The following is a 14330-nucleotide window of genomic DNA, read 5'->3' as shown; positions in this document are numbered from 1 at the left end:
GCCATGCTTTAAAAAAAAAAAAAAAAAGTGTTCATTAGAAAAAATTTGAAACAAAATAAAATATAATACAAAGCATCAGAACCATGTTTATTTCTACTCTCTTTTACATTAGCATTTGTCGTGCATCTTTCCAGCCCCTTTTTATGCTTTTACATATTATATTTTGCTTATTTTCTCTCTATATATGTTTTATGTAGATAAAACGTAAATAAGAGTGTGCCGTTCGTGGGGGCGCCTTGAGTGGCTCAGTTGGTTAAATGTCCTGTTCTTGGTTTCTGCTCAGATCATGATCTCTCTGTGAGATGGATCCCCGCATTAGTGCCGGGCTTTGTTAGCGCTGAGCCCTTTTGGGATTCTCTCTCTCCCTCTCTCTGACCCTCCCCCACTCAGTCAGGCATGTGCGCTTGCGCTCTCTCTTCTCTCTCAAAATAAACATTAAAGAAGAAAATGCCATTCCTCTGCTAAAAGCTTTTCCAGGCCTTCCTTTTGTAGGAATAAAATCTACACTCCTTACCGTGATCTACAATTGAGTATGTGATCTGGTTCTCGCCTCCCTCTTCAGCCCTGTTCCAGTCTCTCCTACCCCTACCCTCCTGCTGCACTGGCCAGAGGAGTTGAGCTTTTTCAGGAATTGCCCAGCGAATATGGGGTCAGCCTCATCAGTCACTTGACTTCCTGGTGTGTGAATCCCTGACTCCTTATTGTTGAGTTGAGACAACCTTGTGTTTTCCTTTCCTGCTCAGATACCTGGAAGTACCCGCAGGGGTGGGCATGGGCAGTGGCTTTCAAATTCCGTATTGCAATCTGTGGTAAGAAATAAATTTTAAGTCACAGCCTAATAGTACACCCATAGCATAACAAGTTTTAAAACAATTTTTACCTTTACTGTATTGTTTCACACTTACAAAATTAGTCACAAACACAGGGAAGACTGAGTCTGGTTTATGAGCTCATCTCTGAAGGCACGGGTTTTGATACAAACTCTAGTTTGCTAAGCTGAGGAATTACTGTCAGTGCTAATGGCCATCGTAACAAAGGCATCTAAGCAGGCCTTGTCTTCCCAGAGTTTCTAAAGCAGGTCTGCCAATTACGCCTCTGTAGGGATGGTGGCTGTTCCTGAGGCTAGCATGCAAAATAGAGAAAAACTTCGGAGAGACATTTGATTGGAGCTGGGTCACAAGGAAGCTCTGTGGAACCAGCATGAGAATGGAAACAGTGCTGTATGAATTAGACTTCTCGTTTTGTGAGGCGGGCAGACATGCTGCTTCCCTTCTCTCCGGCTGAGCATTGTTGGTAAAGCTGCCTGCCTGGGCACCTCCAGGACACCACCTGAAGCTGCAGGCGCCCGTGCTTTGCATCAGTGCCCCATCAGCTTCTCTCCGATTAAGCTGTAATGCAGATAAGTGGTTGTTTTGCCAGAGGGTGAACACTGGGCTTCTTCCTCCTGTGCTGTGACCTAATTCTTCAACATAGGGAATAGTGTCAGACGTTGAAAAAGCTATGCTTGTTCAGCTGAGCGCCAGGGAACACAGGATTTGATTTTGTTCTTTTAGACTAAATCATGCTATTCATCACCATTTTCTAGCACACCTGTGGGGTATGCTATAGATGTGGCAGTATCTCTGGATGTAGAGGCTAATGGACAGCCTCTGTGTGATGGACAGTGGGAATATGGGTGGTTTATAAACATTTCTTTAATGTTTATTTATTTTTGAGAGAGGGAGAAAGAGAGTGTTAGTGGGGGAAGGACAGAGAGAGAGGGAGACACAAAATCTGAAGCAAGCCCCAGGCTCTGAGCTGTCAGCACAGAGCCCGACGTGGGGCTTGAACTCACAGACTATGAGATCGTGACCTGAGCAAAGGTGGACACAACTGACTGAGCCACCCAGGTACCCCTGGAATATGGTTTTTAAAGGCCTTCAGAGGGGTGCCTGGGTGGCTCAGTTGAACATCCAACTCTCGATTTTGGCTCAGGTCATGGGCTCAGGGTTGTACGTTCAAACCCTGAGTCAGGCTCTGCGCTGGGTATGGAGCCTGCTCTCGTACTTGTGCTCCCACGGGCTCTCTCTCTAAAATTAAAAAAAAAAATTAAGAAGGCCTCCAGGTATTTCTGTTATGAGAGATGGGACCATTTTTCCTTTCCCCTCCCTCCTTGAATTTCATTATAATAGATAGTTATTAAAAGCAGTCAATTGCTCTTTCATCTGTAGCCCACACCAGTTATCCTGTTGAAAGAGGGGACCGACAGCTCCCAAGGCATCCCCCAGCTTGTAAGTAACATCAGTGCCTGCCAGGTGATTGCGGAGGCTGTAAGAACTACCCTGGGCCCTCGTGGCATGGACAAGCTGATCGTAGATGGCCGAGGTAAGTCTGCAGGGTTCCTCAGGCCACGGTGCAGAAGAGGAGACTCCTGGGGAGTGCTGGGGCTAGCAGAGTTAGTATAAGAAATTCAACTGCTTTAAAGGTCTCTGAGAGGTTGCTCGCTAGGAGACAGTTCCATTTCATACATTGTCCTGAATGCTGAACCCTATGGCAGCAGTACATGGAAGAAGTGGACTCAGGAGCCTGTTGCCTCGTAGAGAGATGCAGCCTGGAAACATGAAGGAGAACTATCTGAGTTACCTTTGGTCATTCCCATTGTATCATGTTACCAAGACAGAGAATTCCCCCTTGTGTTTTAGTGGATTAACTGACAGTGAGACAAGAGTAGGTATCAGCTTTGTTAATACCCAGATGGTTTCTCATTCTCATTTAGTATTTTCCACATCCGGTTCGAGGTGTGCTAAGTGCTGATCAGAGAAAACCAGGAGCTTAATGGTCTTTGAAAACTTGTGATTTTTAGAAAGTGACCCTTTGTGCACAGAGCTAAATCTATAAAAAGATCAGTTCATTTATGCCATAATCTCCTCTGCCCCATCCCAATAAAGCATACATGGGCTCCAAGTCCAACTGGAGAAAAGGTCTTTAAATTTTTACTTTGTGTTTGTTCCTTTTAAGGCAAAGCAACGATCTCTAATGATGGGGCCACAATTCTGAAACTCCTTGATGTTGTCCATCCTGCAGCAAAGACGTTGGTGGACATTGCCAAATCCCAAGATGCTGAGGTGGGAAAATCAGGCATTTGTGTTTGAATGAAGGTTGAGACACACGCCTGCTTGCTCCTTTGCTATTCTGTCTTCAGCATTTTTTGATTTTATATCTAAAATTATGATTTCATAAGTAGTGCATGCTTGTAAAGTATTTAGATGGAATTCATAATCTTTTAAAATTCATGCTTTTCCACTACATGTGGAAGCTGAGATCTTAGGACCAGGCTCATATACGGTGATTCCTTTTAGTTACCTGGTAAATAGTTGAACCTCTCATGTGTTAGTCCCCTTATAAGATGGGCTGGAAACTTTAAAGTTTCCAGTTCATCTTTTTTTTTTTTTTTTTTGCTGGTAAAATAATAGCTAACGTAAAATTTCCTGGGTTAGCTTTTTTTTTTTATACAAGACCTGAGCTTAGATCAAGAGTTGAGCTACCCAGACACCCCTCACTTTAGCCATTTTTAAGTGTACAATACAGTGGCATTGACCAGCCTGTCTTTTAAAACATTTCTAACACTGGAATCTTGATACTAAATGTTGAAATGGGTTTGCATTTTAGAGTATTACAGATAGGTTCTGAAGTTATATAAAAAGGTTTATTAGGACCCAGATAGCCTGTAAAACAGTATGACTTCTACAAAATTAGAGTGGAAAGAGTCTGGCTTTTACCTGTCATTGACTAAAACCTTTCTGGCCAGGAATTTGGCTACGTAAACCCTTTACCACAGCAACACTCTTTCCTTCCTTGAGAGTCCCTCTTATTACACAATGGACATAAGTGAGTTGAATATAAATTTCTGCCAGATCAGAGGTGAACTAATTTTTAGCTCTTCTCCCTCATGAAAAATAGGGTTTAGATCCCATTGTAGAATATTACTACATTAGAAAGGTTAGCAGACTAGTGATCTGTCTATTCCAAACAGTGTTTAAAATATAAAGGACTTGGGCTGGTCCTGGAAGGTTTGTTTTAGTAGGATTTGGCTGAAAATTATCTTTATGTAAACTCCTATAGTACTTTGTGCTCCTTGAAGAATATTTGTCTCATGCCTCTTGTGACTGTGGTTTCTTGTGACAGACACATAAGCATTGTACTGTAATCATGGTTTGGGAGTGTCTTACTCATGCACTGCCTGTACAAAATAATTTCTTGTTATCTTGATCTGTATATATGATTTTGTATCCTGAGGAACTTTGTCAAAATCAGCCCTCTTTGGAGAATGGGCCTGGCTGGGGAATTCATTTTGTAGCCCAGAGACATTTGATGGTGTGGAAATCTAACTATTGGCACCCTCCTTTTACTTTTTGCAATCACCTATGCTTCCAGAAAAAGCATCTCACGCCCATTTAAACAGTCCCTAGTTTAAATCGGTAGGTTGCCTAAAAATTTTGGGCCTAATCCCTCTCCATGCATTAATGTGATGAATTTCCTGTCTTCCTCTTGCAGGTCGGTGACGGCACCACCTCCGTGACCCTGCTGGCTGCAGAGTTTCTGAAGCAGGTGAAACCCTATGTGGAGGAAGGTTTGCACCCACAGATCATCATCCGAGCTTTCCGCACTGCCACCCAGTTGGTATGGGAATACTGGCTATCTTAGCCTTGTGTTTCTCTTAGGATAATACCTTTAGCAGGGTAGAGAGCAACGTAACAGGGTTCCTTGGACGTTTTCTCAATTCTCCCTGCGAAATCTCAGTTCTGCTATACGGTAGCTATTTGACCAGATATTTACTTAATTTCTTTAAGCCTCAGGTTTCCTGATTGACTCAGTAAGTGAGGTTTTTTTTGTTTTATCATAAAGTTCCTCATGACACACATCTTGAGATCCTGCTTTCATTGACCTTTGATCCTCATTGTTTGATTTTAGGCAAGCCAGTCCCTCTAGGCTTTACTTTCTCCCTTAAATATCTCTGTTTCAGGGCAGTGACATGAGATCACATATGAAAATTGCTTTTGAAAAGATACTATTCTAATATACAGATATATGTATTCCATACATGTCTAATAATATATAAAGTGCTAGCAGTTGTCAGGGCTTATTTTCATAAACCAGAAAGAAGGTTTGGCCCAATCTAGTCCTTGATTGTTTCCACTCATTTGTTTTAGTGTTCCCTGCGTATTCAGAATTAAGTCCTGCAAATACCCTGATGATTCTTCAGAACTATACCTACTGTACATGTCACTGGGGGTTTGCTAAACTATAGAGATTTGTGTTTGCGGGCAGCTACAAGACTCAGAAGTGTTTCAACTGCAGAGTGGAAATGCTTAAGACTTGGAAGTAAACAGATTGGAGAGTGGCAAGAGAGAGTGGGACCCACATCTCCAGTTTGCCTTTGGCACCAGGGACTCACTCGGCTTCTGTTCTTGGCAGGCAGTTAACAAGATCAAAGAGATTGCTGTGACCGTGAAGAAGGAAGACAAAGTGTAAGTTTGCAGTGGGCTTTGTCAGAGCCTTGACTTTTGTGGCCAAATTGGATGTAGAAGTGTGTTCCCACCCTATATGGGTCTGAGGCTATTTGGCTCTGCTAGACCTTTGGCTGCGCCCCAGCTCACGCAGCACAAAAGAGGCTGTACACTGTAGTTTTAAAGCTGTCACATATGAGGTCTTTGATTGCAGTCACCATCTGTCAATGATAATTTGCCCTAAAGATTGTGGAAGGTGAAGTTGATGTGGGCTGAGTTTAGACGCTAGAACAGAAGCCCCCTACACATTGCACTAGACTCAGACAAGGGGCTTTCCAGACCTTGACACAGGTCCTGCCCCTCCTTACGTCCCAGGGAGCAGAGGAAGCTGCTGGAGAAGTGTGCCATGACCGCTCTGAGCTCCAAGCTGATTTCCCAGCAGAAAGCCTTCTTCGCCAAGATGGTGGTGGATGCAGTGATGATGCTTGATGATTTGTTGCAGCTTAAAATGATTGGAATCAAAAAGGTGCAGGGTGGTGCCCTAGAGGTAAGCCTGCTACAGCCTCCCAGGAGGCTTCTGCTTTCATATTGACTCTTCACATAGGTTGGTACAGGAGATGATCACACAGTACAGGTCTAGAGAGAATGCGTGTTGAGCTAGAAGTCGAACTGGAGGTGTATCCCTCATACTGTCCCTGCAACCTGTGACTGTAGATACATTTTGTAATTTCTGTGGACCTCTATTTACTTGTCAGCAGAATGGCAGATTGAGCCAGTTGATTTTTAGAATCTTAGTGTAATGTGGGAGGGGATGGGGCTAGCTCCATCCAATAAATTGTTTATGACCCTCTCAGTTAATATGTCTGAGAAGTACTTCTCAGTCCATTCTTCTCTAAGTGAAATGCTCAAGCTCTCCCTTCTTTTATTCATTTATTTTGAATAGATGATACATAGTTCTAAATGTAAAAAGGGTCCTAAAGGAAAAAATAAATGTTCCATTCACCATTCCTGCCCCAGATACAGCCACTCCTACGAGAGAGAGAGAGAGAGAGAGAGAGAGAGAGAGAGTGTGTGTGAGCGTGTGTGTGAGCAAGTGCTTCCAGAATTATCCTGTGCATCTGTAGGTACATATGTAAATACTGCTTTCCTAAACACAAGAGCTCATTTATAACACATAGTGTTCTTTAACTCGATTTTGTCCATTTAACAACTTATTTTTTTTAATGTTTGTTTATTTTAGAGAGAGAGTGCAAAGTGCAAGCCAGGGAGGGGCAGAGAGAGAGGGAGACACAGATTCTGAAACAGGACCCAGGCTCTGAGCTGTAGGCACAGAGCCCACATGGGGCTTAAACTTCTGAACCATGAGATCATAATCTTAGCTGAAGTTGGACACTCAACTGACTGAGCCACCCAGGTGCCCCTAACAACTTATTTTAGAATTTGATCCATATCAGCATGTGGGTCTTTTAATTCATTGCTGCCCAAAAGACCTTTTTGTCATGCTAGGACTGTTACGTGTCTGTACTGTCCATTTTATGGTAGTCACTAGCCATGTGTGGCTACCAAGCACTTGAAATGCAGTTAGTATGACTGAGGAGCCATGTTTTTAATTTAATTTTTATTTATTTAATTTAAATAGCAACATGTGGTTCATGGCTACTGCGTTGCAGAGTATAACTGTGACTTGTTCTTTTTAACACAGCAGTATCTGTCTGGAAGCATTCTCTTGATATCTCCTTGCTACCTTGGCCTTTCTCCACTATGACCTGCCCTACTGCTTACTTTTCTCTATTTTGGTGACTCGGCTTGAAGGGATTTGGATGGGGCAAGACCTGCTTGAAATATTACAGCCTCGCCCGGCCCTTCACTCTCTGTTCTTTGACTTGTACCCTTCTAAGTTGTATTCCCACTCTGTTGTCCTTCCTCCTGTCATGGCACATGTCAGTGGACTGAGATTCTCTTTATGTAATAAAGCCGTGAGGAATTTGGAAGTCATCTGAGTTATTCCCCTGTCTCTGGTCCCAGGTACCAGTGCTTTTTTGGCCCATCATGGCTTACTGACTTTGTCTTTACCCACTACTTTGGTAGCAATCGTCTCTCTTCTCCTGGGCCTTGCTATTTCCCTGGACTCTTGAGATTAGATTGGCCAGTTCACTCAACTAGGGATCAAAAATAATAATTTGGTGGGGGCGCCTGGGTGGCTTAGTCAGTTAAGCATCCATCTTCAGCTCAGGTCATGATCTCACAGTTCATGAGTTCAAGTCCTGCTTCAGGCTCTATGCTGACAGATCAGAGTCTGGAGCCTGTTTCAGATTCTGTCTCCCTCTCTCCCTGCCCCTCCCCCACTTACACTCTGTCTCTTTTTCTCAAAAATGAATAAACATTAAATTTTTTTTTTTTTTTTAGTAATAACTTGGGGCATCTGTATGGCCTAGTCGGTTGAGCATCTGACTCTTGATTTCATCTCAGGTCATGATCCCAGGGTCATTGGATCAAATCCTGTGTCAGGCTCTGCGTTGAGCGTGGAACCTTAAAATTCTCTTCCAGTCTGCCCCTCTCACTCATTTGTGGACTCACTCTCTCTCTCAAATAAAATAAACAAAACTAATTTATCTAGTGAGAAAGCCAGGGGTTCCAACCCACTTTCCTCAGACTGTTCCACATTCCTTAAGTGCATGTAAAACTTTTAACACAACCTAATGCACAGAATTCAGTAAATAGTAGTAGTAATTATTTACTTATTCTCAGGATTAATAAAACTTCCTGATCTATATCTTCAGTTCTTATCTCTCCTTTGAGCCTCATGCTGTTGCATCTGCTACTGAACTAACTCATTATCTCATTCTCCAAACCTGTAACATTTTCTGTGTTCCTTGACTACTTGGTATCGCCACCATTGACTCAGTCACTCACCAAAAACCCAGGATCATCTTTGTAAATCTTTCCCAGCTCCTCACAACCCTTCAATTACCATTGTCTCATTTTGCCTACCAATTTACTGTTTATTTCTTCAAGCTATCTTTTTACTTATTCCTAAGACCATTGTCGTGGCAGTGGTCACCCTTACCCCAGTCTGACATCCCCTTAATCCTATTTTCTGTTGCAAGGTGAAGTTCCACAATTTACTCTGTCCTGTGTGTAAAGCCTTTTGGGATTCCACATTGCATACAGGACAAGAGGCCAGTCTTAGCAGAGCCTGTAAGATTCTCCTAAACTGGCTTCTGCCCTCTACTTTATATTCCTGCAACTACAAATGTACTCTTTGATGCCACACCACACTGTCTTTGCCTCTTGGGAACATCTTTTCCCTTTTCTGTTTGATTTTGGCTTCTCTTAATTTATCTCAGGCATCACCCTTTAAGAGGCTGTGGATTTGAATGATGGACGAATGTGTTCACTGATAGATGACAGTATTCTAGGTTAGCACTGGCAGAGGATGTAGAGGTATTGAACTGAGATACCCTTTTTTATTGAGTGGAAAATGACTTGGTCATTTAGTAAGAAAGAGACCTGAGATTTGGATCCCAGGCTTCAGAAAGTCCTGAAGTCAGTCCCAAGTGCGACATGCTTTCTTACTATGCCCTGCTATTAAATCCAACCTATGGGAAGCTCATGTTTTGAGGGACTGAGATGTAGGAAGCCACAATGGTGGCTTGGGAACTGTACAGGGAATTTCTGACTCTTAGGATCTTTTGGCTTCATCTCCTGCCAAGCAGCAGCACCTAGGATACTACGCACAGGAATGTGCATAGACGTGTCCAATAGAAGACTAGGGTGGTGAGTTGGGATTGAAGGGCACTGTGCCTTATTCATAAATGCCCTATTCCTTGCCAGGCACTGTCGGTAAATACATTCCTGTTTTGAAGACCAGTCTTAGAGAATAGCCCAAACAGGCCTTCCCCTTGCTTAGTCCCTATAAGCTGAATGATTTGTTTTCTTTATGTTGAAGGGATAACCAAAATATACTTTGTATTTATCCCGGCTTTTATGAACGTGAAAAGGCTTTGTCATAACAGTGAAATAAAGACATGGTTAACTCTTTGAGGTTCACGGGAATGGACACATTAGTCTAGCACAGCACTAGCTTGATTTCATTTCATGCCAGTGACTGAACTGTTGACTGTTTTTTTTTTAAACAGGAGTCCCAGCTCGTAGCTGGCGTTGCGTTCAAGAAGACTTTCTCTTACGCTGGGTTTGAAATGCAACCCAAAAAGTACAGTAATCCAACGATTGCTCTTTTAAATGTTGAACTTGAGCTGAAAGCTGAGAAAGATAATGCTGAAATCAGAGTCCACACAGTTGAGGTAGGCCCCACCAGCTGGCCAGAGGCATGGAGATGGTCCGTGTTCTAGGCCAAAGTCTTGGGTCTTCGTGGCTCTCTTGGGCCCAGCTCTGTTTCTCAGGCTCTTTATGAGCCCCATTCTCCTCCTGTCCCCTTGGACATATTGATGTCCAAATACCAGGCCCGCTTCTTTTCTCCCTTTTCTCTCTGTGAGTGACCGGGACCTGAGGAGACCTGCTTGGATAGGGAAGACCTGCTAAAATAGTCTCTGGCCCCAGGGCAGGGGCTGCCAGGGACCCTCCACCCATCCACTGAGCCCAGTGTTTTGCTTCCTCTTATTTGGGCAAATGAGGGCGCCTCTCCTATCCTGGGTCCCTCACTGTAGGGACAGGTGTGCTCCCATCACTGATGATACCAAGGCTGTCTCTGGAGGTAGCGGTGTCACCCAGCTATAAGCAGGTGACGTTGGGTAATGTGTCATCAAAACACAGTGGCCTCTGAGGGAAAGGGATCTTGGAACTGGGAACTCCATGGGTGCAGCATCTCTGAGGAATCTAGAACTCTGCCAAGCTGAACTCTTCCTCACACCTTGGCATGCCAGCTGTGGAGAACTCCCTATCCTGGGGTTTCTTTCTGCTTTGGTGGTTGAAAGTTTAAGGTGATTCCTGAGTTAACACGTTAGGGTCCTTGTTACTTAGACTGAGGAGAGGCTATTCTGTTTACCCTTTTCAATTCTCAAATCAGCAAGTTTGATTTTGGGGAGTATATTTTAGCCTGCCATACATGCTTATCTTCCTCCTGCCCGCTCCCCCCCAGAGCATCCTTATCCTTTTCTGGGTCTCTCTTCAGGATTATCAGGCAATTGTTGATGCTGAGTGGAACATTCTTTATGACAAGTTAGAGAGGATCCATCGTTCCGGAGCCAAAGTCGTCTTGTCTAAACTCCCCATCGGGGATGTGGCCACCCAGTACTTTGCTGACAGGGACATGTTCTGTGCTGGCCGCGTGCCAGAGGAGGATCTAAAGAGGACAATGATGGTAACTAAACATTTGCGGGCTGCTGCTTGGCTTTTGTCGCCCTGGATGGGGGGTTCATTTACTGCTGGTACTGCTGGAGCGCACTGTCAGCTTGGCCTGTGACTCCAGGCCTGAAGCATCCCCGTCCCCGTGTGCACGTGCTCAGTGTAACCAGAGCAAGTCAGGAAATCTGATTGGTGAGGGAGGGAACCTAGCGGTAATGCTCTGATCAGCTAGAACAGTTCACCTCCTGATGTTTTCAGCCAGGTTTCCCCTTTTTCTTTTTGAGCATCTCACCAAGACATGTTAGGTCTAAAGCACGGATCCTAACTTTACTTGCTGGGCCCAAGGCACACGAGTTTGGGGGAGTGGGTGTTGGGTGAAGTAAAAGGTCCCCATTTCCTTTTAACTAGGCTTGCTTGCCCTTCATATGTCTTTATTCTGTTTTGTTTTCTCCTCTTTTATGGGGCTAAATGTGAGAGTAGGTTATCCAGGCAGGGGGTCCTGGGGCACCGTGGCAGGGTCTAGCCTGGGAATTGGCTTTTGAGACTAGGTGGCAGGAAACTCTCTTCTGGCTTCATGTGAAGGTGATCTTACCTTCTTGTGCTCCTTAGGCCTGCGGAGGCTCCATTCAGACCAGTGTGAATGCTCTGTCAGCAGATGTGCTGGGCCGCTGCCAGGTCTTTGAGGAGACCCAGATTGGGGGCGAGAGGTAAGCCATGGGCCTGGGTGGCCTGCTGGTGGAGCTTATGAGACCCGCTGGAGTCTGGCCTTCTGCCGTCTTTTGGGTGTGGCATACGTATATATCTGTATGTATATACACAGACGCACGTGCCACTCTTTTTTGAGGTCTCACCTTTTGAGACATAAAGAACTCAGATATAAAGTGTTTCAGGAGAGCAGAAGATCAAGTTGGGTCTAAAGTCTGACTCCACGGTATTTTATGGCCCAGGGGTACAGCCCCAGACCGTCCCCAAAACTCTTCAAGGAATAGGATTGGAAAATCTAGTGAGGAACAAAAGAGCAGCTGCTGAGTGTTGGGGAAACATGGTGAGGTCAGACACAGCAGGTTGGCAGCGGAAAGAAGTTCACATGTATGATTTGATCCTGGGTGTAGGTACAATTTCTTCACTGGCTGTCCCAAGGCTAAGACTTGCACTATCATCCTCCGTGGTGGTGCTGAGCAGTTTATGGAGGAGACGGAGCGGTCCCTGCACGACGCTATCATGATTGTCAGGAGGGCCATCAAGGTACTAGGCTGGGGGGTTCCTGGATCTGTGTGGTGAAATCTATCATATATAAGCTGTCCTTCCCTGGGTGGCTGGTTAGCCCTGATTTGCCTTACAAATCATAGAGAAACAGTCTCAGTCTCTCAAAATAGGTCATCCTGCCTTAAAGCCTAAGACCTAAGACTTGTTCTCATGAGCAGACAGTGGAGCTACTGCCCTCAGCCATCCCAGTGATTGTACCGGTGTCCTCGAGCTACAAGGTGACCTTGGAGATGGTCAGAAACCGTAAGGTTCACCAGACTGAAGTTGGAGTGTGCTAGACAATAGCCACAGCTAGGCTTCCTGTGGTGTGGCTGGTCCAGATGGGCTGTAGCTGGACCTTGAATCACGGGCCTGTTAGCATTAAGAGGCGGGTCTGGTCTCTGCAGAACGATTCAGTGGTGGCTGGTGGCGGGGCCATTGAGATGGAGCTCTCCAAGTACCTGCGGGATTACTCGAGGACCGTTCCAGGAAAACAGCAGCTGTTAATTGGGGCATACGCCAAGGCCTTGGAAATTATCCCACGCCAGCTGTGTGACAATGCTGGCTTTGATGCCACAAACATCCTCAACAAGCTGCGAGCTCGGCATGCCCAGGTGGGTCCTTCTCCTTGAGTCCCGGGATTGGGTGCATGGGGCTAAATTTCGAGCGTGTGCTGTGCTTACTCAAGCTCCATATAGTGCTCAGGCCCAGTAACAGGGCTGCAACTAAACCCAGTACCGACTCAACTGTGCCACCTCTGAGGGCAGAGGGAAAGCCACGGTGCCAGGACTGGAGTCTCCAGAGTTTCTTCAGTGCTACCGAGGGTATAATCATAGCTCCTTATGGTGCCATCAGAGGAACCGGGGGGACCCTGCTGCCGGGTGGTCCAGCCACAGCACTACCATCTCTTAACTTGTGATCTCTCTGACAACTTAAATGTGTTCATTTGCTATTTAGCAAGCATTTGTTAGAGATATTTGTTATGTGCTCAGTACTATGACAGCAGCATTCAGTGATGTTGCTTCTGATTTGTGTTGGGATTTTAAGACTGTCCCTTCACTTCTTCCATCATCTGAAGTTGGGACTGATGGAAGCAGTGAGATAAGGGATGGGAAAGTGTTCCTCTTGAGAACCGTGGCATGATATACTCAGTCCTCGAGTGACTTGAGGACTGGGCCTCTGCAAAATACGGCATGTTGCCTGGAAGAGGGCCCAGAGCTGTTGTGTGAGCAGCGTGTCTAGGGTTTGAAGCGGGTGGTCGTTAGGGGCACGGGTGGGAAGAGAAGACGTGCGCTTACAGGTTCTTTGTGTGATGCCTTTTTCCTCAGGGAAACGCTGGCAAGTTCAGAATATGAGGTTTCCTAACGATCCTGAGTCTTTGGGAGGATACGGAAGACGAAACTTGAGAGAAGTTCCTTATTACTTCCCCTCTTTTCCTGCTCTTTCAGGGGGGCATGTGGTACGGAGTGGACATCAACAACGAGGACATTGCTGACAACTTTGATGCCTTCGTGTGGGAGCCGGCTATGGTGCGCATCAATGCCCTGACCGCAGCCTCTGAGGCTGCCTGCCTTATCGTGTCGGTAGATGAAACTATCAAAAACCCTCGCTCAACAGTGGACGCTCCCCCAGCTGCGGGCCGGGGCCGGGGCCGGGGCCGCCCCCACTAAGAGGCACCCCACCCCTCACACGAGTGGCTGGTGGGCTGGCTGCAGGGTATGCTCACTCTCCCTGTCTGGGTTAGTTGGTATTACAAGGAAGGGGTCAGAACTGGCCCAATCTGTTCTCACGGAGGTTATTTAAATAAAACTTGAGGCTTAGAATTCACTTTGCAAATTATTTGGGCACAGGACTTTTACTGATAAATGTCTTGACTCTGGCTCAGGATTTTACTTTTGTACATACTCACCTGACAGATGGAAAAAATTTTCTTCTTTCCTGTTGGACCAAGTCCTCAACAGCTTCTGGACGTTAAGGCAGAGAGTGGGTCCACTCTGCCAGCAGAGAGCTCGCTTGAGGGACCTCCGTCCAGAAGTTTCACTTTGATTGCTCTCTTAGTCCCAGTGGTGGTTTGGGGATGTGGAGGCCCTCCCTTTTTTTCTGTCATCATCTTGGTTAGCCCTGGCCTTAGTCAGGCAGTGCTCCGAGGAGGTCTGTGGTTTGAAGAAGTGTATTCTATTACCTTGCTTGCTCCTTCCACTTCCATACTCTGACTCGGTGTTCTGGTCTCTCTTACTCAAGATCTCAGGGTTGAGGGCTCTTGGAGGAATGTATAGAGAGGCCACTTCCCTTTAA

General features: G+C 45.5%; 1 protein-coding gene across 1 annotated transcript in view; it reads left to right on the top strand.

The window, feature by feature from the left end:
• CCT7 (chaperonin containing TCP1 subunit 7) overlaps positions 1-13858 on the top strand; it is a 17942-nt gene extending 4084 nt beyond the window's left edge. Inside the window, exons 2-12 of the mRNA XM_077766285.1 lie at positions 2211-2364; positions 2998-3104; positions 4534-4659; positions 5455-5507; positions 5862-6033; positions 9626-9790; positions 10618-10806; positions 11400-11497; positions 11903-12035; positions 12443-12649; positions 13484-13858. Coding sequence (XP_077622411.1) covers positions 2211-2364; positions 2998-3104; positions 4534-4659; positions 5455-5507; positions 5862-6033; positions 9626-9790; positions 10618-10806; positions 11400-11497; positions 11903-12035; positions 12443-12649; positions 13484-13705 — 1626 coding nt within the window. The 3' untranslated portion in view covers positions 13706-13858. The remainder of the gene's footprint in view (positions 1-2210; positions 2365-2997; positions 3105-4533; positions 4660-5454; positions 5508-5861; positions 6034-9625; positions 9791-10617; positions 10807-11399; positions 11498-11902; positions 12036-12442; positions 12650-13483) is intronic.
• Positions 13859-14330: the final 472 nt, after the last annotated feature.

This window comes from Crocuta crocuta, unplaced genomic scaffold, assembly GCF_008692635.1.
Source record: "Crocuta crocuta isolate KB4526 unplaced genomic scaffold, BGI_CrCroc_1.0 scaffold113, whole genome shotgun sequence".
Lineage (NCBI taxonomy): Eukaryota > Metazoa > Chordata > Mammalia > Carnivora > Hyaenidae > Crocuta > Crocuta crocuta.
This window is presented reverse-complemented; position numbering and strand designations above follow the sequence as displayed.